The sequence below is a fragment of the Leptosomus discolor genome, chromosome 2, assembly GCF_034619465.1.
Source record: "Leptosomus discolor isolate bLepDis1 chromosome 2, bLepDis1.hap2, whole genome shotgun sequence".
NCBI lineage: Eukaryota > Metazoa > Chordata > Aves > Leptosomiformes > Leptosomidae > Leptosomus > Leptosomus discolor.
The window spans coordinates 13,692,154-13,715,099 of NC_141392.1; the positions used below are offsets into that span (position 1 = coordinate 13,692,154).

General features: G+C 40.4%; 1 protein-coding gene across 1 annotated transcript in view; it reads right to left on the reverse strand.

Annotated features, from left to right (window-relative positions):
- ESRRG (estrogen related receptor gamma) overlaps positions 1–21,691 on the reverse strand; it is a 371,798-nt gene extending 350,107 nt beyond the window's left edge. Inside the window, exon 1 of the mRNA XM_086460629.1 lies at positions 21,594–21,691. Within this exon, the coding sequence (XP_086316755.1) occupies positions 21,594–21,691 (98 nt within the window). The remainder of the gene's footprint in view (positions 1–21,593) is intronic.
- Between the last annotated feature and the right edge of the window lie 1,255 nt (positions 21,692–22,946).

Sequence of the window (22,946 nt, forward strand, 5' to 3'; positions counted from 1 at the left end):
CAGCTGTACTTACTAAGAAATTATCTTGTGGACTACCTAAGTAACATCATAATTTTGGCTAGCCTACTTGTTTTGAAAGTAAAATTCAAAAAAATGTGTGTTTGCCATAGAAAGTGAATGCTTGTTAAGATCATATTGCCTTAAAGGAAATCAGAAATATAGCTACGAGGCACTGCTGTTTTACAGATGGAAAAAACTAATTCTTCAGACCTGTACATTGTACTCCAAAAGCTTTATTTAATTATCTGTTTGTTTACTTAGAAGAGATTGCTTTGGAAGAGCCCCACAGTGAGTACACACTGTGCACTCTGCAGAGGGGTCAAGCACAAGATACAGGCTGTGGACTACAGGTTTAACTTCAAAGAACATGCCTACACAAAGGTATTCAGGTACCTAATTCCACTTATATCAACTCTCAGTGAAATTGATAAAATAAGCACCTCTGAGGACACGATCTTTTGACATTAACATGGATTCCTCATCTGGATCCAGGTCCGTGCTTTTTTGGACAACAAAACAGCAGGAAACAAAACCCATTTTGCTTCATGGCCTCCTTACCCTCTCCTACATTGGTGTTTCTCTAAGGTTGACCATGGTTCCTAGTAGAGGACACAACAGCCAAACAGTCTGGTCTAATTAACCGGAGTTTTTCATACTAATTAGTAACAACAAGACCATAAAGCAATCAATAGGACACCTTATGCCACTACTGCTTACGTCTGCTTTGACTACCTCTAGTTCAGCTGTACCCTTGAAGCATATTTGGAGGGTTCTTCCTGCCACCCTTCCATGCAGTATCAATTTTTAGTGAGGATAATCTTTCCTATTATACTAGAAGTTTATAAGCAACATTGTTAACTTATGTAATGCAGCTAAAAAACAGGTGTAAAGAGCATATTGAGGAGCCAAAGGATTTTTTTTATGAAGTATTTTGATTATCTCCAACATGATTACACACTTGACCAATGAGTAACATAGTATGATATTCACCCTATTGAAAAGAAGTTGCATATAGACTTGTGTAACACACACATCCCATTCAAGCTCGAGGGGAACTGTACGTTCACAACTTACTTCTAACTTCTTATGAAAAAAAAAACTCAATGATTTATTCAAAAGTAAGTTTAAACTCTTTCTGAATAATTTCTGAAGGACAGCTGGCAAGAAAGTAGTATATTTGAAGAAGAGATAAATACAGAAAACTTGTAAACTATCTTCTCCAATTGAGAAACCAAACTGCTAAAATTAGTTCCTGGAATTTCTCCTTTGGGTGCCAGTTTGAGTCTTGTTGCAAACGGCCACTAACTAAGAATCCACCTGACTTTGAAATAATCCACAACTAGTCAATAAGACATATTTGCTGATTAGGTGCATGCAAACTCCTCACAAAACAGCACATATTTGTAAGCTTATTTTTAAAAATGCACTTGTGTCCCAGTGTCCTGAAACTAACTCCACACACACAAAAGAACTCAGATGCCCTCTCAACCCCCATTGGAAGTGACAAGTGAGTCCTTCTAAAATTACAGACACACGCTGTCAAGTGCAGGTGTTTGTAAACAAGTTTGGAAATGTTTCTAATTATAAACCATAAGAGTTAAAATTAGAAGTCCAATCCGTTAGCTTTAAAAAAAGAACTTCCAAAAGGGTTCATCTAAATGAGAGCAACCAGTGATGTTTAATTTAGTCACAAGAGCAGAATTTCTGTGCAGAGCGGCATACTGCTCTTCATCAAACTTTCCACTATGAGCTATAGTACATTCCTTTTTTTAAAAAAAAAAGTATTGGGTAAGAATTTTAATTTGCTGTCGTGCCATGACACTGTATATTTGAATGTGCAATCTAAAAATACCCTATTCACAGGTCTCCTGCACTTCATATAATTAACAGAAGAAAAAAACATGTTCCCAAAATTTCTGAGTCTGTCTTGGCTGCCAACATCAAAGTTCAGCTTTTATGGTTAACTTCCCACACTGACCTGAGAACTCAAACCAAACTCTGCTTGAAGGAACCTTACTCTTCTGGATTAAGTTCTCCCTCTTTCCCCTCTCTCTTTCATCTACTGCAAAGCTTGGCTTACCCTGCCCTAGCATGAACTGCTCAGGGATGAAACAGGGAAAGGCAAAAGTCATCCCAGAGCTCTGGCTGATGCAGACCTTGGGGTGCTGTCATTGAACTGGTGGTGTCTCAGTCTTGCCTTCACCACTCTGATGTGGGGGTCAGAAACGTAGCTCTAGGGAGCCACGTACTTTGACCGACACCTCAGACAGAGGTTGAAGGGAGGCTATTCCTGCAATCCTTGTACACCCCAACTTGTGTTTATAATGCACTATAATGAGACAGCACAAGCAAAAAGATGGGCTTTACCTCTGCAGAAGCTTTGGGACAAAGCAGAGCTTTTACCAGACTCAAGGGGAGATGGTGCTTTTTTTAAGGGAAAAAAAAAAAAAGGTTAATACTGCAATCTCTAGATTTTCACATTATTTCTTAAGGGAAATATAACAGCACATTTGAGCATGTCAGAATAGCTTTGGTTGATTACAAGTGAGGAAACATGAAATAATTTCAGAAAGCCTTGACTACGGCCTCACTTCAAGCATGAGCTAGTCTCCTGCTGCACTGTCCTGAAAAATCTGGAACGGGAAATTGATTAAACAGTGAGGCCCTGCTCCAGAAACAAGGCGGGACTGGCCCTGCCCAGCAGACAACCCTCTACTCCCCACCTACAGCACAGGCAGGGGCTGTGAGGGGCATGGGAACAACAGCTCTTTAGTTCATGCACAGCCAGCCTCCTCCTCCACCATGTCACAGGACAGAGGAAAAGTCCAAACTCATCCTCCTCAAAAAACGGGACAGAAAGTAAGTTGCCCTTGTCCCATCACACTGAGGGAGCTATTTCACATAGTAACCACTATTCAACCTTCCTTTTTCCTGCCTTCCTTTTCTTTTTAGTATTTGCGGTGTAAAAATAACAGTAGTTTCCACATTTTTTTTGGACAGCATTTTGGAACTCACTGCCTTCAACACAACCATACCAGTTTAGTGCGTATCTTGTAGCTACCAAGCACAGCGCTGCATCAGGATGAGAATAAAAATGTGCTTTCAAACTGGGAGCCTTGCAAGCGGCACTTCCTTTGCCATAAGCCATTGATATAACCTGGAATTGCTTAGCATTTGAGCCAAACCCTTCTGTGTGTGTGTTACTGATGTAAGGGACGGAGAAGCCCAGTTATCTACTTTGGTGAAGAGACCACAGTAAGCAGGAGCAGAGTGAGGGCACACCTCACCTGCAGCTGGTGGTCACTCCCCCTCTTTTCCTTGGCTTGGGTACCTGGTCCTCCCCTTTCCTGGCTGGTGCAGTGAGAGCTCCCCCTCCTGTTCCAGTCTCACCAATGTTAGACCTCGTCCTACTGGAAGCGTGGCCTGAGTGAAGAGAGCAGGTTCAAAGGCAGCCTCAGTGAGCTAGGGTTCCTGCTAGAAACTGCCACCGAAATTAATTCCCCGAGTGGGAAATAATATAATCTTCCAGTTAAAACCTATGTAAATGTATTTCTTTATTAAACATAGATATATGTGCACGTGCAGAAGTTTGTACACATACTCTGACAAATATATACTTATAGAGATAACGTATATACATGTGCACACACACATACATAGCATTGCAAATCTTTAATGCTACTAATCTCATTGCTATTTTAATTCAAAGCAAGTATAAAAATCATTAGTTTCTACAAGCTCATCTAACTTCTGAAGCATCTAAGCTTTTGCATGTACCTGTATTGTGTTCAGCTAGAAAAACATTTTTTCATAAATGAATACATATTGGAGCTGTGTTTGCAAATTTTAAAAAAACACAGGCTTTTCACTGGGTATAGAAATATTTTAATTAACAATATGTATGTATTTAGGAGATTCTGCACCAAAGTCTAGAACAGATAGGGCAATTAACCCATTACATTTTTTCTAAGATATTAGATAAAAGAAAATACATTTACGAAATGCTCAATCGGACTTTAATTAAGCATTTGAGTGCTAAAATAATCTCAGATAGAGATTTATTTCTAATATTTTCTGCATGCTCAAAATGAAAGCCTGAAGAGCAGCACAATCGCATATTTCTTCTACCAAAAATAGCTGAAAAATACTATAGAAGAGTGCCTGCTGGGTTGGTTATAAAACTAAAGTATAATCCATTAACTGCTAATTAGAAGCATCAGAAGCAGGCTTTGCTGCAATAAGAGCTGGCCCCTAAGTAGATGTTTCTGTAACCATTTAAAGGCACAGGGTTTCTCCAGTTGCTGAGAATGGAGCTTGGATGGTTTCAGCATAAAGGCCATGTGAAAAGAGACTATGGCACTTGGCCATGTTACCCAGCTGTTTTCTAAATACGATGACAGGTGCCATTTTTTCCATTTGATCGTGGAACGCAATACATCTTCAAACAAATTCTCCCCAAATAGTCTGGTGCAGTTACATTTCAGAGATTCAAATATAAGAATTTTTTTTTTCTCTAACAGACACATATTGCAGTGTCTTTGGCAGATATTTCATTAACTGTTTTTTCCTCAAACCTGATTTTTCTTATATTTTGTATTATTTTGCTATTTACTGCTATTGTAGGAGGAAAAGAATAAGCACTCAGGCAAGGGATTTAATTCAGAAGGAATATAAAAATAAAAAGGAAAAAAGGAACAAAGCTACTACTTATAATTAGACATAATAAATTAGCCTTGCAATAAGGAAGGATCCTTTTCCTCTCTGTCCACTACTTCCTGAAGGATGAGAAGTATTCTCATAATTTCTCCTATTCTTCATGTGACTAACTACCTGGTCAAGCTGCGTTCCTTTCCAACTACTGAAGGCCAAAAAGGCCTTTTGATCCAGTTGCCTATCAAAAGGCCTTAAGGGGTCAGGGCAAAAAAAGGTGAAGCCAAAAGAAATGCCAGTACCACAGCTCCCTGCAGAAGTAGCCAAGACACAGAAAGTGGCAATTATGGACATGAACAACAAAGAGATGATGCCTTGAAACGGATGACAGGCTCCAAACCCCAGACATGCTGGATGCAGAGCCAAAGGGAGCTTGGCTTCCTCCAGGGCTTGAGTGGCCTCGAGCAGTGGATGACGAGAGGCTACAAGTCAGGCTGCATAACTTGAAGAATCAGGAAAAAACCAAGCAGATAACTAACTTCCTCTGTTAAGAAAAGGGACATAGCTAATGCGAGGGGAAATAGTTCAGGTCAATGATTTGGGCTTTTCATCTACATGGATCGACCAACTAGTAAACAAAGGAAGAAAGTTTGTGTGGGGCAGGAAATGAGGCCATTTAGTTTTTTTTCTCTCTGCCCTATTTTCATCTACAAACACAGAAGAAACTTGTTTCTTTGTTTTAAAATGGTGAAACAGGGTCATCCATTAAGAAAAACTAAGATGGTAAAGAATCATTTTCTGAAGTTAAACATCTAAGAAACAATAAAACTATGGCTATAGTAGAAATAATAAAATGAAATTTAGCTTAAACCAATGTCTTAAGTATTTGTTAACCCTGGCAGCAGCTTTTACAAGGCAGATGAGTATATCTGTTTTCATTCTGTATGTAAGAAAACAACTGTAAAATGCCCCAAAGCCACAGAGGGAGTCAGTGTCAAAGACATGATTAGTAGTTCAGAAGTTATCTGATTCGGGTCACATGGTGTTCCAAAAACCATACCTAAATATAGCATGCAAGAGATCTGCACAAAGAGCAATCCCATCATGGGAGCAAACTAAACTCTCCATAAAATTAATTAGGGTTATTTTGAGGCAACCAAAGGAAAGCAAGGAGGAAAAAAAAATAAGCCCTTGCCCTGCCCAGTTCTGCAAGAGCAGATGTCGCTGGTGCAGACAAGCCCCAGTTTGCAGCCCAGGCACGTAGGGAGATGCTTCAGTTGCTGGGGGAAACCCCACACAGCACTAATGTGGAAGGTGGGTGGAAGGCAAAGTGTGGCTGTATTAAGGTATATAGCTCATTAGGGAAGAGGATGATCCTGCCAGTAAAGGGACCGGCAGGTAATGTAGGTGTAAATACCCAGGCGGGAAGCCAATATGTAATCTTCTTCTGTAGCTGTTAACGGCATCCTTCTAACAGAGAAAACAAATACCTTTTTGGAAAGGGAAGGACCATGTAAATTATACCCTCAGCACAGAGCAACATTCTGGGAAAAACTAATGCTTCCCAAGGCAGAATGTAAAGAAAATTCCCTGTTGGAAGCTATTGCCTCTGAAAGCCTCCATTAGGATTTCCTCTTGTCAGGGCAATGCATGAAATGCAACCTATAGAGCTAATTCTAACACAGCCTTCCCTACGTTTAGGCATCAGGAGCAACCACATGGAAAAGCATACAACAGATCCTCAAAAGGCAGCAGGAGCAGGAGAAAAGGAGGAATGTTCCTCAGGACTCTCAGCTTTCTTTTGGTCCTTCTCTGTAAAGGGGCAATGTAAATTGCCATTCAGCTTCTGACCACCACTGATCTACAGGCTGATTGCAGCAAGCTGTCCTAGCTCACAATTTCCCCACAAAAGTTTTTTTAAAAAAATTTTTAAAGTCTGGTCATGAATGCCATGGTGAAGGTTTTAAGGTGACCACAATGACTGATTTACCTTTGCATCATTTTTGTTCCTATGTACCGGGGGAAACCCCATTCTTCACTCAAGCGTCAGAACAAGCAGGACAACGTTGATGTTACCTTGAAGGCCAAGGCAAAGCTGAAGTGCAGGCTATGGAGAACAGGGGAGAGAGCAGGACAAAGCTGAGGAGAGCCAGTGTTGTGAGGAGGGCTAATGTCAGTGGGTAGAGAGTGGGCTCTCAAGCCCAAACCGTGTAGCAGGTGCTCCAGAAGGCAGGTAACGAACAGTTTGAGTGCGTGTGGGACACAAACTGCAAATTTCGGCTTGAACGCTTCAGGCCATTAGCAGGTGCTTCAGGCAGTCATCCAAATCAAAGTAAGAAAGTGGAAAGACCCAAATGCTGGTTAAAGAGGTTTGCAAACGCAAAAATCCCAGTGCGGGCAGATAAAACGTTTCCCCGGTTGTGGGAGCAGGCTAGTAAGGAAAAAAGAAACAAACAAAAAGCATAGGCAATTTTTGTAGAAAAGGCTGTGTTGGGGATTTTACTACAAGCCCCGAGATGCAAATGTTGGCTGGGATGCTGAGATCAGCAGTTACATGTCCTCAGGTGGTTAGAGACAAGACAGAAAAGAGCTGGCATTTGGGGAAAATAGAGGGCCCATTTGATAACGCTTCACTTGAGCGTAAGAGGGTTTCCCCCTGTGGGTATTGTCCCAAAGAAAGCTCCAGGCAAGTTTAGACTGGTTCATTACTTGTCACATCCAGAAGGTGAGTCAGTTAATGATTACACTGACTCCCTTTTGACTTTGGTTTCACATGTTTTCAATCCAAGAACTGTGCTCTCATCAACTCAAATACCACTCACAACAACCAGAAATACGGAGGGTATCTGCTCTTAAGTTGCTCATCTATAGTTATTTGTCAGGATTTCTCCAGCAGTTTGGAAAACATGTGTTTGGTAGCTAACATACAGCACTTACAACCTGTGTTGTGGGGTGTGTCACTTTTCTATATAAAAGTACAGATCAGAGATCTGGCACTTGCTTTATCAGGACTAGTTTCCAAAGGGACCAATATTGGTGCCTTGAAGGTTTCCTTTAAAAAGCTGAATATTCAGTTCCAGAAGGGTTAATTCCCTGGGCTCTTCTCAACCTGGAAGAGCACTGCTTTAAGTTACCTTACACAAACATAACAAATGGGACTGGCTACTCCAAACAGTTGTGGATGCAGACTAACTATATCGGCCAATGATAGTATATTTAAATCAGATGGTCACTTGAACATTATTGGTAAAGTTCTCCTCGCTGAGGGTTGCATCCTTTGCCAGAGGCTAGCAGGCTTGACAGAAGGAGAGAAACAAACTCCTTTCATCAGAGTATCATGAGTCAATATGTGGAAAGATACTTCCATCTGCTCTGTGTTTCTGGTGACATGACAGTACCGTATAATTTGGAACACATTTGTTACAGAATAGATAAAACAAGATGGCTCAGCAAGTACCGTTTATGTCCCACATCTATGGGACCATTTTCAACGTACAGCTATATATGAGCAGCTAAGACTCACAACGGAAATGCTGGAGGGAAAAACATGTTGCTGTTTATTTCAGAGTTATGGCACAGACAGACATCTATGGTGCACTTCTAAGAAGAAACACGTTATATTTCTCAAAGTGCTCTCCGAAAAGGCACATTTGGCCAGCTACAGAAATCACCAAAGGAACCTGCTGTGTCCAGCAACTCGTGGACACACACAACTTACTAGACATAACCCATCGGTAGAGTGGCCTGCACTGTTTCTGCATTAATTTTGTGTCCCTGTATGTTACCAGAGCCCTGGGACTTTCATGGTCTGTGGGCAGCAAATCGGCTGAGCCAAAAGGGAAGGTTCCACCTGACTAGGCCAGTAGGAGCTATATTAAGCTTGTCTCAGCTGGAGGTCATTCTGCATATTTTGAAGGCTGCTTTCTTTGTAGCTGGTCAAGCAATTGGTGTCCAGAAATTAAGAACCTAGTTCTTATAACACCCATAATACACAGAATACTTCTGAAGTCCAGACCCTACATACACGAAGGTTTTAATGTCTAAAATGTTTGACCACAGCCACTTCTTTCAGGGCCAAGCAGGCTCTTGGGTATGTCAAGCAGTTGCTTCATGTCTCGTTCCTAGTAGGCTGCTAGTAGCCCTGCAGCCAAGAATTCATTTTCACAATTCCAAAACATTTTTTGATACGTCCTGACCAAATGGCTTTGCAGTAGAAATTGGTTTCTGCCACCATCTGTTGTTACACAGTTCGGAAGTGCTAGCACTTTCCTTCAAGAGGGAAGAACTTGGGGAGGACGCATGGCCAGTCCCAATGGAACAGATATTCTTTTCCTTACTGTCACTTTATAGGGAAGGCTTGGCCTATTTCTCAGCAGCTGTGAAATTGTCATCAGCAGAATTCTTTACAAAGCTTGGTGGCATATGGAATATATTGCTCACTTCTTAGTACTGTAAAGCAACCTTGCTACATAACTGAACTGGGCAAAGAAAGCAGGTGCTTGATAAAAAAATCCATCATGCGTCAGGCCTCTACAGACTTTGTAGAAACTCTAGACAAGGATATCTTGGAGACAATTATGTTTTCAAATTAACTAAATAATATACTGAGAAGCTCCTAGGCTTCAGAGGTGGGACAGTCCCTTAAAAACGAGCAGGTGAGATCACCATGTCACAGGATAACATCATATTCTGCCATTCACAAAGGCAACATTCACATTCCACAGTCTTCCCCCTTCTGTGAGACATTAAAACTCCAAGGGTCCAGTCTCCATTTCTGATACAACAGGAGACTATTTATTTAACATCAGTTTTAGGTCAACTCTTTTTGTCACAGCCTGGCCTTATTTTTAAAGCTGTGGACTACCCAAGAAATAAATTAAACAAAACAACAACCACAAAAACAACAACAACAAGCACCACCACCACCATGGCATTCTGGTGACCATACACACTGAATTACAAATACGGGGCTAAAATTGCAGGAGTTCAAGTTCTCGTTACAGAATACACCCAAAGAGCAACAAGAGAGGAATAAGCTTGTTGAATGTGCTTGACTCTCAAGCGCAAAGTATGACAGCATTTTCATATACTGCCAGAAAAAAAATAAGTCTAAGAGACACTGTCAGAAAAGGGATTATGAATAGATGTAGTTAATGTCCCCACTGCTATGCATTCCATAGTGAATGTCCACTCAGCTACCCACATGCATACACACACACACACATATTCACAGTTATCTGTGTTCTTCTGTATCTAGGAGAACGGCCACAGCAGATGAAACCAAAGGTTTAACGTTTACAAGCAAACAGCAGATGCTTAGTGACGGTCATGGGGCAGGCGTATAGTGACAATTCCCCAGACTACTCTTCCCAACATCCATCTATTTGCAGCTCAGGGACTTCCTTTAGCACAATACATACAATTTTTCCAGATTAGCAATCCACTTTTAGAAATCTTCACTTGCAGTTACAGACTTTTTTTAGAGCAAGATTCTCCAGCTACATTGCACGTTTCTTGTACTAAGTGAGATATTACATACCAACACGGAGAAATCCAGCCTGCTGCCCTCATCCCACAGGAAAGGGCAGAACAAGTATTTGGGCAGCACATGCTGCTTGGACTGCTATACAGGTCTTCTGCACATAGTCCAGCAGAGAAGAGGGGTCTGCTGCAGCCATTACATTGCACAGCAGGAAAGATCCTTCTGTGACGGTGGCAGTTTGGAAGTCCTGCCCTAGAGGTAATGTTTTTTAAGTGGCACATATATTAATAAAGCCATAAATGCAGATCTGTCATCGATGGAGTTCTGAAGCTACCCATCAGTCTCCTGACACTGTTTAGAGAGCACAGGGTGGCCTTTAGCAGAACAGGATAGGGAGTACATTGCAGGACACTGAAGAAGTACCAGCTACATGGACAATCACGGGACAGCGTGTGCCTGCCATCTCCCCACAGTAACGCGCCGAGAGGGTCAGTGCTCTTCCAGAGGCATCCAAAAAACTAGTTGTTCACGCTTCAATATGTTTGCTGTTTCTGCACCTCCTTGTTGCACCAGCAGCTCCTGTATGCCTTACCACCCAAAAATGAAGCCAAAAAAAAAGAGGCCAAAGGAAAGAGCCAGTGCGCAAGAACAAAAGGCTCTCCTAGCAGTTTCACGCTCTATTCATGTAACATGCAAACCAGAAAATAATTCAAACTAAAAGCCTACTGTCTAACTAAGCAGGCTTAAATAACACTTAGCTGTTTTATAATGCTTTTCATCCAGAAATCTGAAATCATTTTACAAAGGTGCACAGATTGGGGAAGAGCCAGAATGTAAGCCAACGCTCTCAATTCCCAGCCATTTACTCTTTCCACTAGACTACATCACTACCTCCAGGTATGAGCACACTTCTCTTATAGCGGACATAGAAAGATGCATACGTGCATCAAAGGAATAGTTTTTCCTTATACAATTTCCTTTTCTATACACTGATTGCTTTTAATACCTTGTTTCAAACACTTTGTGTTTAAAAATAACAGCTCACAATGCACCTATGCTACTCTAGCTGCTACTACATGCATAAGTAAACCTTCATGTGAGATGCATTCCTCCCTTCAGTTACAGCAGGAAAGCAGACAATAATCAAACTATAAATGCCTCTTCTCAAAACTTTTTTCTTCCATGTATAAAGGAAAAAAAGGTTTACCAATCATCAAGACAAAACAGAAATCTCAGTAACAAACTAAGAGAAAACCATGAAAAGTATGATAGAAATAGGGAAAAGTCAGTACTTTCCTCCAAAAGAGACAAGCTTGCAGAAATTATCACAGAAGTAGGGTTTCATAACAAAATTCAAATAGCCAACATGGAACAAATAAAAATTCGGAAAGCTCGAAATTTTATTATCAATGTGACCTGTCAAAATCAGCATGGAGAGCAAAGTGAGTCAATAAAACATACTGGTGCCCACCTGCATTCTCAAATCAGAAAACAACTCTGTCAACAAACAAGTTTTGATCCTTGCTACAAAAGTAGGAATCCACAGTAATGCCTCCAAAAGACAGTAGGTAAATTCCAGATTTACACCTACGAAACCACATTTCTGATTTTTAAGTCTTTGTTGAACAATTATATTTAGCATACCTCAATGCCTATGGGCTTCTGAACAAGGGAGGTATGCAATATAAACTGTGTATGAAAGAGAACACGTATCAAAGATTTTTTTTTTTGAGGTTTGCAATGAAAATAGTATTGTTCAAAACAAAAAGGAAAAAATCTACCAAAATTTTATCTCCATTCTCTCCAGTTAGAACTGCTGGCTAATGAGTTTGCATAAACTCAGTTCAAAGGAGACATAAATAGCATCTTTTTAAGCTAATGATTTTCACCACAGGCCATCTAAAACAGGCATTAAGAATGGCCCTAAAACAGATCCCCTCTGTGTTCACCTAAGTTCATTTATTTCGCTCCATTTTAATGTATGTACACATCTTATGTTTTCAGCTTGTCTTTTCAGCCCACTCCCATCCTCCGCACTCCCAATCTGTCAGCCAGACTCCAGGGACAGGAATTAAAAATGACCACGTTTAAAAACTGTACCTCCCTGTGTAACAGACTTTACAGAAGGAGAAAGGCTAAAAAGCTGAAAAGTTCCCCACGGTCTTTGCCTATTAAAGCCCACAGCTTGCCAACAGCAGGCCACGTTTTAGTGTCAAAGAACAGGGCACTGTCTTGTGTTTCTGTGCGATGGGAAGTGCTGGGGTAATCCTGCCTCTTTACATTTCAGATCACACCGTTTGTGGAGAAAGTCAACAACACTGGGATGCTCAAAAACACCCTGTAGTATTACGCGGAGGACGCAAGATGCTTGCTGAGAAATAGTGCTGACACCAGAATACGGTTGATTCAGCATGAGTGATAAAAGCTTATTTTTGGTTGGCTCAGGCAGCATTTGATTAAAATAGGATTAAATCCTCATCAGACTTGCTTAAAAACCATTTTACACCCATCTGCATCACTCCCCATCTTACAATGTTTTCCACCATTAAAAAGAAAGGGGTAAGTTTCTGTTCATCAAATGAGCAAACAGGCAGGGAAAGTCCTTGAAAAGAGTAATGCAAGGAAGTAGAAGGAAGGATTCAGTCAACTGGCAACCAAACAGAAGCCTTCTGCTATTTCCCACTGAGAAGTAACATTATCTGGGCTATAGATATGTTTGTCAAACATATCTATAGCAGGGATAATTAAGTTAGTGCAGCAAACTAGGTGCATGCTTTGAAGTGTACATGCAGTTGCTATACTAACCTTTCTTTCACCTAGTAGGTTAAGCTCACCATCTCCTCACACACAGTTGCAGACTTGTGACCTATCCTCTGTCCTCATTATCACATCATTTCTGATAGCTGAACGTCTTGGAAATTATATTCAAAGGTTTTGTTATAAATAAAGGAGACTAATAGAAGACTAAATACAGACTTCAGTCACAGAGGAGTAACTGCCAGGAATTTCTTATGGCTTCTTTCCATCAAGAAGTTCACTACTTTACAAAAAACCCAAATATTCCTACAAGGTAGGTATTGCTATTTTTCCTTTCTCGAGGCCTCTTAAGATTAGCATTCAAAAATCTTGATCCTCAGTTTCCTATAACTGGAAAAACTAGGAAAAAAAACCCATTCTTGCCCTGCTTTGCAAAAAGTCCCACAGACATTTCAATTTCTATGCTGGTATCACTCAAAATAATAGGGTCAACATACAGTACAGAAAGCTTTGAAACCCCTTTCTTTGCCAGTATTTTTTTATTCCATAATATTACTAGCAGTAACACTTTTCCTGTAAAGATCAGACCTAACGTGATGGTGAGGATTCTGCTGAAGTCTGTACTGGGGTTTCTGTCACTGGCAAGAACAGCACCGCAGGAGTATATAGAATGTACAATGATATCGAGACTGATTCCTACTGATCTCAGCGAAGCCAAGACTTTATCCTGTATGCTTTCCCATACAGCTGGAGAATGATTTCATATGCAAAGATCCTTACTTACCTACATCCTCCTACAAATCAGAGTTCTCTGCTGCCTGTTCTTCACTCAACTCAACAAAGGCCTATCACTAGTCTCACCTTTTCTACATTAGCTTGCTATGACAAGAAAATATTATTACCTTTACTTAAATCAGTGCATTTCTAACAGGGGTAGGACCCTCCTCACACAAGACAGTTTCAAGACAGTGACTTGTAGCCCAACGGACTGGATTGGCACATACACTCCTGAATTTCACTCCACACAGAAGTAACCGGCATTTACCTCCAAGCAAGGAACACAGCTATGGTAAAGACAGCATATGCCCTTGTGCCTCCTGTATTACACGATTTCTACTTACTATGTCTGGGACACCTGTGTTTTGCTATTTAGGGATCTGAGAAGTCCTAGCTCAGACGTGAGCACTGTTGACAGGGCAAGGCGCTGCTCTAACTGTCCTTGCAGTGTCCGTCCTGTGGGAACATACGGGACTTCATTTTCCAGCAACGTCAGCCAGACACATACATTTTAATCTCTTCACTCGGCAAAAAAGAAAAAACACCCTCTTGCTACATTTGGTTGTTGTACCTTTGCCTTTATTTCCAAGTTAATCCTTAGTTACGGCTATTGCCCCCAGTATTTCATTTCGCAGGATGCTATCTGGCTGGCTGAAGTAATATCTCCATTTTATATGAGGGCAAAAAAAATCTCACCTGTAGTCCTTTACCCGTACCCATAAAACAACCCATAAAAATGCCTTAAAAGAGCCAAGCAGCAGACTTACCTCCTGTACCTCAGCTGCTTTCAGAGAGACAAAGCAAATAAGCAGGACAAGGCTCAGAAGCTTGCCCTGAAAATAAGACCTCTTGCTTTTACGATGGCTCTAAGCCCACCTCAGCAGCAGCACGTCACTGGCCCTGACGTGAAGCCCACAGGCTGACAGGTAGCTGGAGACCCCAGCACACAGAGCTGCTGTCGGTATTGTGAAGCAATGGCGAGCAAGGGAGACCAAACTTCCTCCTACGTGCAAACTCAAGATTCAATTTTCTGCAAGGTTACCCCCAATAATTAAAAGATTCTGTAATTTATCCTGAAAAGCTAGTCATGATGGGATCCATCAGAATCGATCTGTTATCTTTTACCTCCACATGTACCGTGCGTGTGCATATCATATGTAATATGGTTTACCAGATGAATGCTGTCAATATTTTCCACTAATTGCGAGAGTTACTAAACTGAACCTTAACTAAAATTAAGTTGACTATTAAAAGCTCAATGAGTAACCCAACAAACGGAAGCGCTGTATATAGGATTCAGCAAGCACGCAAGTGATCTGGCAACCACCAAGGCACAACATTTGCTGAACTTCCTATACCTAAAATTGGTTCCATACAATAGTCATAGTTCCATTACATATGATGACTTAACACTCACAACGCCAGCTCCCTCTTGCAACTGGCCAGCAATGGGTTTCTTTAAATCACCTTACTGTGCCATACCTAGTTTGTGCTCAGTTTTATCACTCTGTGTAACATGTTGGTGTGTTCATGGAAGTCCAGAAGCAGATCTTCTGCAGTAAAAGAGGCAAAACAGCAAGACAGGAACACTCACAAGACTGCCCCTAAGACTGTTTGTCCTTGAAATGCCACAGTGAGCTGATGTGACAAATAATTCAAAAGTACAAATGAAATTATGGAAGAGGCGCTTAGGAGCCAATGTTTGTATGTATTAAAATACCAAAATAAATGTATGATGATTCAAGTATGCTATTCTGAAAACACGAAGTTAGTCGATTGAAAGTTACAGGTTAATTTATAACATATACTCTCCATTAAAATAACAGATCTCTCTGTATCAGTTTTAAAAATACATGAATAATATTCTTAGTTATTAAGATGTCATTATCATAGACAGCCCTACAAATGCTAGCTACCTCAATATAAACACAACTAGGTTTTGTAAAGAACACACATAGCACTTGTTATTACACATTAAGTTTATTCACTATGTATAGACTTTTTATGATTGCAGTTTCTAAATTTTCAGAGAGCATATCTTCTTTAGGGCTTGTACAGTTTCTAGGCTAGACATTCTGTATTGTTGTTTTCAAGATTGTACACATGTACATAAATAAAAAGCAGCAATAGATAATGTTAAGTTTGCATGCAGTCTAGCTATCTTTGACAACAGAAAACTAGGAATTCCATGAGAAGAAGTGCTCTCTTTCAGGAAAAAAAAAAAAAAAAACACAAACAAAACAAAACAAAACAAAAGCTCTTACTTATTTAATGTGGGAAAAGGTAGAGGAAAATGCCTGTACAACTTTTGAATAAAAAGAGGGAATAATTCAGGAGAAATTCTAACAGATTTCCTAAATACTGTCCCCATTAAAAAAATCCAATATTTTAAAAAATAGAAGGTCAAAGTGAACATATGCAGAGTTATGTGAAAGAGTTAAAGTCATTGATGAAAGACTATTTGCTGATAAGGATGCATCTATTTGAAATAGGATAGCATTTGGGACTACTCGAACAAAAGTCTACAGAAAACTGATAAATCAAGGAACTGAGCAGGATTTAAACAAACAACAGACATGGCTGAGAACACACGAAATGTCACAAGTACAGCTGAGAAATAAGTGATGGCACAGGACCACTTACTCAGCTACTAACAAGACATTATTTGCTTTGGCTTCCGCAGAGCAAGACAGCTATCAATCCAGCCACAGCTCCAGAAATTCTTTAGACTAAAGCCTGAAAACGTGACTATTATTTCTGGGTGCACACATGGAACACCCCAATAAGTCTAGCTTTCAGAAAACAAAAACATCCGCCCTATATCAAAGAGTCAGGTGAACCCCTAAGTGACTTCTTGAAGAAAAGAGTTCTTCCCTGTCAAGTTCTTCCCCCTCAAAATGCTGTTAATAAAAAACACCGGGGCCTGGATTCTCCAAGAAAACTTCTAGAAGCAATAATAATTTCACAGCCCAGTATCCAACTTTCAGGTGCTCTGCCTGTGCAATGGAGCCCTCAGCCCTGTTAGATACCCCCATGTCTTGCGCAGCGCCAGCAAACTCGTAAGTGGTCATCGCCAAGCAGAGAACAGTCCAACACTGCCAGTAGGAGACGATGAAGGCTACACACATCTGAAGTCCCACTTCTTCTCTAGGACCTACATATCTAAGCAGTGATACTCAAATTTCTTAGTTTTGATATCTTTCTCAAGGTTCCCAGGCTGCTCCTGAAAGAAACCTACTGGAGGGTCCTTTCCTTCAAGGACACGGCTGGAGAAAGTTAGGTACATCACACACAAAAATCCACCATTTTGCAAGAGGAGCTCACGCTTTCTGAAGTCTGTCGGGACATGGGGGGAAAGATGGGAGCAGAGAGGCTCAACCTTGTCAGGTTGGAAGTGCTTGAGAACATCCAAAGCAGATCTTTGGCCACCTGGGAAACCTAGATATTGAAAACGTAGGCACTCACACAGGTTAGGCAACTTCTAAGGTTAGGTGGCAGTTCAGTGGGGATATTGAGGATCTCAGTTTGGGCTTTCAATGCCTAAATCCCACTTAAGTCCCACATAAGGCATCTAATCCTTTTGTGGATCTGGGCCTAAAGCCTTGCCAGGAAGGAGAGAGTTTACGCATGCAAAAGCTGATGGTCAGTGACAGTCTGGTTCTGTTAAAACTAAAACACACAGAGAACGGCCTTATTTTGTACAAAGGAATAATGCAGAATAATCAAAAGTGTGTTCTAGTCACTGAAAGTTAATGGAAAGTTAATGCAGCTGATACAGATCACAGTCCTGTCTTTAGACTCCATGACAGTTTTGCTGACCTGAAGAACATTATAACCCATAAATCATGGGTCTTCAATAGCCCATGGGAAGAAGTACATTCGGAAATGTTCAAAAGACAAAATGACTATAAAAACTCAAAAAAACTTCACTTACCCCCACCAGCTAAGAGGTAAAACTAGAAAGGAGCCGAAATATATAAAACAGTAATGCTTGCATAGAGTTAATAATTCAAAGAACAACATTCTGTCATTCAGTGACCAGCTAGTTTGCCATGCTCCATGAAATTAAGTAGTTTAAGTCCAGTTCCTGATAGTCAGGAGTTCACCTGACAAAAGCTACAGATTTATTTCTCACTTACCTGCAGTGCTGTTGGCTGTCTCAACCATGAAGTAAAGTGAGAGCAGATGTGGGTACCAGTTTACCCTATATTCCCTACACCTGGTACCTCCAGAGCAAGACTGCTTTTTTTGGGGTTGTTTGGTTTTTTTTTAAATGTGCCTGTTCTTACACCACTTGAATTTATTTTACAGGACTGCTGATATGATATTTTCATATACAAAAAAGTCTAATTGACAGAAGTGGTCTTTGCATAAAAGCAGTAGATTAGAATTACAATCATAAAATGCAACTTTTTATTATTATTCTATATTATTGTGTTTACAAGGGAGATATCATTATTACTAATCATTTTAATGGCAAATATTTCTGCTGGTCCCCAAGTATGCACTGCAACATTTGCCTGACTGCACACACTAAGGTTTCTCTGAGGTTTCTCTATGGGTAAAACACTGAGATCTCCATTTGGGGGATTCAAATACATCTTCACAGAACTCTGCTTCAAATGAGAATTCTGATCTGTCTCCTGCAGCTGCCCATCAACCAACACCCAAACTTTATAAACTGGGAGAGAAACAAGGAGACTTGCCTCCCAGTTCTTCCTGTCTGCAGATGGGCAAAGAGTTCTGGCAGCTCACCCACTAGCTCCTGCAAGGTTTGCACTACAAAATCAGTATTTGATGCAAAATACAGGAAAGTAAACAAGCACGTGCACCACAGATGGTAAAGATGCCAAAGATACTTCAAGCAAAGGAAGACTGCCCGTTGTCCCATGCCAGCAAAGTCCATGGGACCACGGCACACTCCTTCCTTCCTGAATGCTGCATTCCCTCTCCAGACTGGAACTTGGTTTCTTCTGCCAGGCACGATGATTCAAACACCCCCCACCTGGTTTTCAAGGGGTGTAGGAATTACTAATGCTTTGTAATGAGATCATGGTAAGGCGGCCAGTGCCGTTTCCCCAGTTTACTTGGATATTGGTCTCGAGTCTCACTGTGCTTTCACCTGCATTTTACTTTCAGTTCTGGACACATACCAGGATACGTACACAAAGTCAAGGTGGTAGCTTTTATGTTCAGCCACCTCCTCCCTTTTGGTAAAGTGCTAATATACTTAAAGGTCTGATTTACAGGAGTACCCCAATACACTCTTAACACTGACACAGACAAGCAACAGAAAATATTTTGCAATTTGGTGTAATTTTTTTTCAAATATTCCTGTTTAAATAATTTCCTTTTACTTCTCTAAAGTATTTCTTTTCAGTAGAAGTCAGTCTATTTTTGCCTACTGTTAATCTATGTATAAGCTAAATCTTACCTTCCCGACTCACACAAGCAATCACCCCCTCCATCTGGCAAGGCAACTCAGAAGAACAGGGAAAGGATTTGTCCTGTATCTACCTATTTTAGTGGTAACCTGTGCTTGACAGACACTGGTCAGCTGTAACAGATTGATGAGAAATTGTTTGAAATACTTCTGGTTGAAAAATACATAAATCATAATTATCGATAAAACAGCATAGATCTATGGGACATCTGTGAAATATAGAAATAACCTAGAAATATACAAATAACCAAAGTTCCAGTCCAGGACTCTCATAATCTAAGTTTTCCAAATAACATAAATGCTATGACAAATAAATATACAAAACAGGAAGTCAGTATACTGCAAGGTGACGGTACTGTCTACAGAACAGTAAGGGTTAATTTTTTTTGAGAGGTTTAGGGGGCCATGAGAGTTGCGAATTTAGATTCACACTGATTTGAACTGTTATATTAAATAACACGCAAAGTTATTTTTGTTTGCATTTCTTATAGAGTACTATTCCCATTCCAGGTTCCTCCTTACAAAGCACAGGCGCAGCAAGGAAGTAGCACCCAGGAATAAATTAAGGGACAAACATTAGTGGAATGCAGCAGGCTTGGGGGAGAGACCCATTTACGCACAGAAGGTGCTCAAGCAGGGACATTTGTGCCTGCATCTACGTGTACATAGAGAGGTTTGGTGAGCGCATGCGTGGGGAGAAGGATTTGGTTATGGTTAGAATTTGTGAGTGACAGCCATGTGACAGCTGGGAGTCAGCAAAGATTTTGTAGGGATGGAAATTCCTGAGATAGGACACACGACTGCTCATGCGATCTGCATGTGCCTATCATCATGCTGTATTATAATAGCTGACACTATGGTTTACCAGTTCTCCAAAAGAGAGGCTGTAAATTAGGAAGAGGATTTGAGGAATGGTGGATGAGAAACGAAAGTCATAAGATTTAAAAACAAAGGGATAAATATAACTTGTTTTCATGTTCTCAAAATAAGCAAACAAAAATCCCCAACCAAACCACACAACAGCAGTAAAACTTGCATTTCCATTATTTATCTTTAGTGACAGGTTATTATTCCTTAGAATATAATTTTTCTCCTTACTAACTTACCTAGGAAGGCCTTGATCCTACAAAAACCTACATTTAGTACCTGAATAATCCCACTGATTAGAGCTATTCCTACATTTTCAGGATCAGGGCCTAAGTCACAACATGCAATTAAGCAGAGGCATTTACAAAGAACTGCTTCATTTTCCCTTCTGGGGGTCTTACGCAAATGTGAAGCCAGTGGAGATGTGCAATTTAAATCAAACCTGAAAATCTGAAATACTTTCCCTTTAACACTGAATTCAAGCTGATACAGTATCACATGACCTTTACCATAATTTCTATTAAAATCATTTCATGTCTGGTTGCTTCTGCTATCCTGGCTCATTTGTATTGTTTACAACAAGTCATTGCTCTCGACAGTTAGTGGTGGCTGAATCCATGGTTACCAGTTTTTACATTCACTGGTTAAATGGAATGCAGCTCTTCGGTGGGGTTTCATGGAGAAAGCTCTTAAGAAACCACAATCCAGCTATCAATCAGGCTAACCTGGGAGAAACTAATCTGATAAACAGAAGTATCATTGTGTATGAAAAATTTATTGAAAGGGAGCTCAAGGCTTTTATTAGTTGCAGTCACAGAAGTGGACATGTTCGGATCAGACTTGGCGCACGGAAGACTTAGGTTATGTGGTCTATGTCTGACATTCATCCATGTTGTGCTTTCTCTGGCGCTCACTGCTAATAAAACTATACTGTTTAAGGCTTAAAAAAAAAAAAAAAATAAATCTCAAACACTTATTTTACCAGAAATGTGCTCGGAATATAAATAGTACTTAAATACAGGTTTAACCAGACTGCAGTCCCGGCAAAGTAACTTAAACAGACACAGACAAGATAGTAAAACACAAAATAGACAGCCCTGAGTAGAATTCAATTAAGACAAAAAACACCCCAAACAGTGCAACGTTGTTAATGGCTAAATTAAGCCTGCAAACAAATATATGTTATTGCTACCTATGAACAATATGCACTAATTCCGTTTGCCCTGTTATTTATAGTTTGGCGTAGGGTGGGGTTGCCAAAATCAAAATGCAAAGCAAAAACTTATTTGTGAGATGGACCCCCCAAAATCCTTTAAAATGCCTAAAAACATAAGAAAAGTTCTCTATAGTTTAATGGCTACAACAATCGTCCCACAAGCTAGATGAGAGCAACAAATAGTTAAATCAAACATATTACTACTAGCTCATCTACTGCAAAGTCACTGTATCAGAAGCCCGAATTGATTTGTTTCCTCAGAACAAATTGAAAATGAATGTAACATAACATCCGAAAAAAAAAAAAAATAAAAATCCCTCCTGCCCTGCTAATCGGATATTGTATAATGGTTGATTGCAGCTTTGCACTGTGCTATTGTTGCCTATATCATACATACTTACAGGTTCTGGGTTCTTCCAAGAGTTTGGTGCAGTTTCAAGGACAAATGTCTTAAGGAAGTCTTTCTACTGTGCAGCAGTGATCCTAGCTCTGATCTCATTACATGAGCAAAGTGCTACAGCTGACAATATAAAGGAAACTTCCTGCGTGAAGAAGAAATCTTGGAAAGTCTCAGGGTTAAAAAGGCTGCTTAAATGTGCTGCTTGATTTGCTCCCTAGTTGTGTATACACAGTAGCAGCTGATCTCTGTTTGCAGCCCTGCAGAAAGAAACCTTTGCTGAAAACCAATGGCATCACATTTCAGTGGAGCTACTGCCAGGCTCTGGAGAGCAAAGCAACCTTTGACAACTTCACCCAGTTCGAATCACCGGCATTTGCTGCATGTCCTGCAGGACTTTTGAAACTGTATATTTACTGTATTATTGTTATTAGTGCTGCTCTGAAATCCTGCAGCCCAGGCAGTCGTGATATAAGCAGAAGTCTCCCTCACTGTAATAGGAGGTTTTGACTGTGTCACGACTGTGAACTGCAGAATTTGCCACAATGTATTTTGCTTTGTCTTGATTGTGGCATTTGCAGATGAGAAGCTGTTAGATGCACTCAAAAGCATTTTCTGCCTTAGAACGACTATACAAAGTGCAATAGGCATCCTGTTTATCCTAAATTCATCCCGAGCCCGCCTTGCATCAGTCACACACTTCTCTGCTTTTTTTTCTGATACAGAGCAAAGTCAACAGATTTGGGGAGTGGGAGGGGGCTGGTTCCTTCATTTAATATCTAATCTAGAGCCTTTTAGCATGGTCCCCGTCAGACTAAAACCGTGGAGCACAACATCCCAAATTCGCCAAAGTTTGCTATTCTGACCAAAGTCTCAGTGTGACTCCAAATATCTATAAGTGCCCCCTTAGCTCCTGCCTCGGCCCTCCAAAACCAACCAGAGATGGGCAGAACCTGCATCAGCTTCTGCGGTTCTTACTGCTGTCCAAGTAAACTAGCAAGATTTAAACTAGCAATTATTTAAAAATAATAGATCTGCTAGCACCATTTCAGCTCTTAAATTGGGAAGCAATACTCCAAACACATCCTCACATTTGATGTTAAAGAATTATAGATAATTAATTTGGATTTAGTTGTTTCACCATTTAGCCTAGGGTGATTATCCAAAGAGTAACTGGGACCATGCATTCCCCCAGCACACGGTCACAGTGTGACCACAGAGCTTGCACGTTGTTTTCCAAACAGCACCTACTTCTCTCTCCAGGATAACCAGCAAACTTCAGAAACAAAATTTGGAAGAGTCCCTTTTAAAAGTGCAACATTGCAGAGTTTGGTTAGGAGGAGTTAAGGGTTTTTTC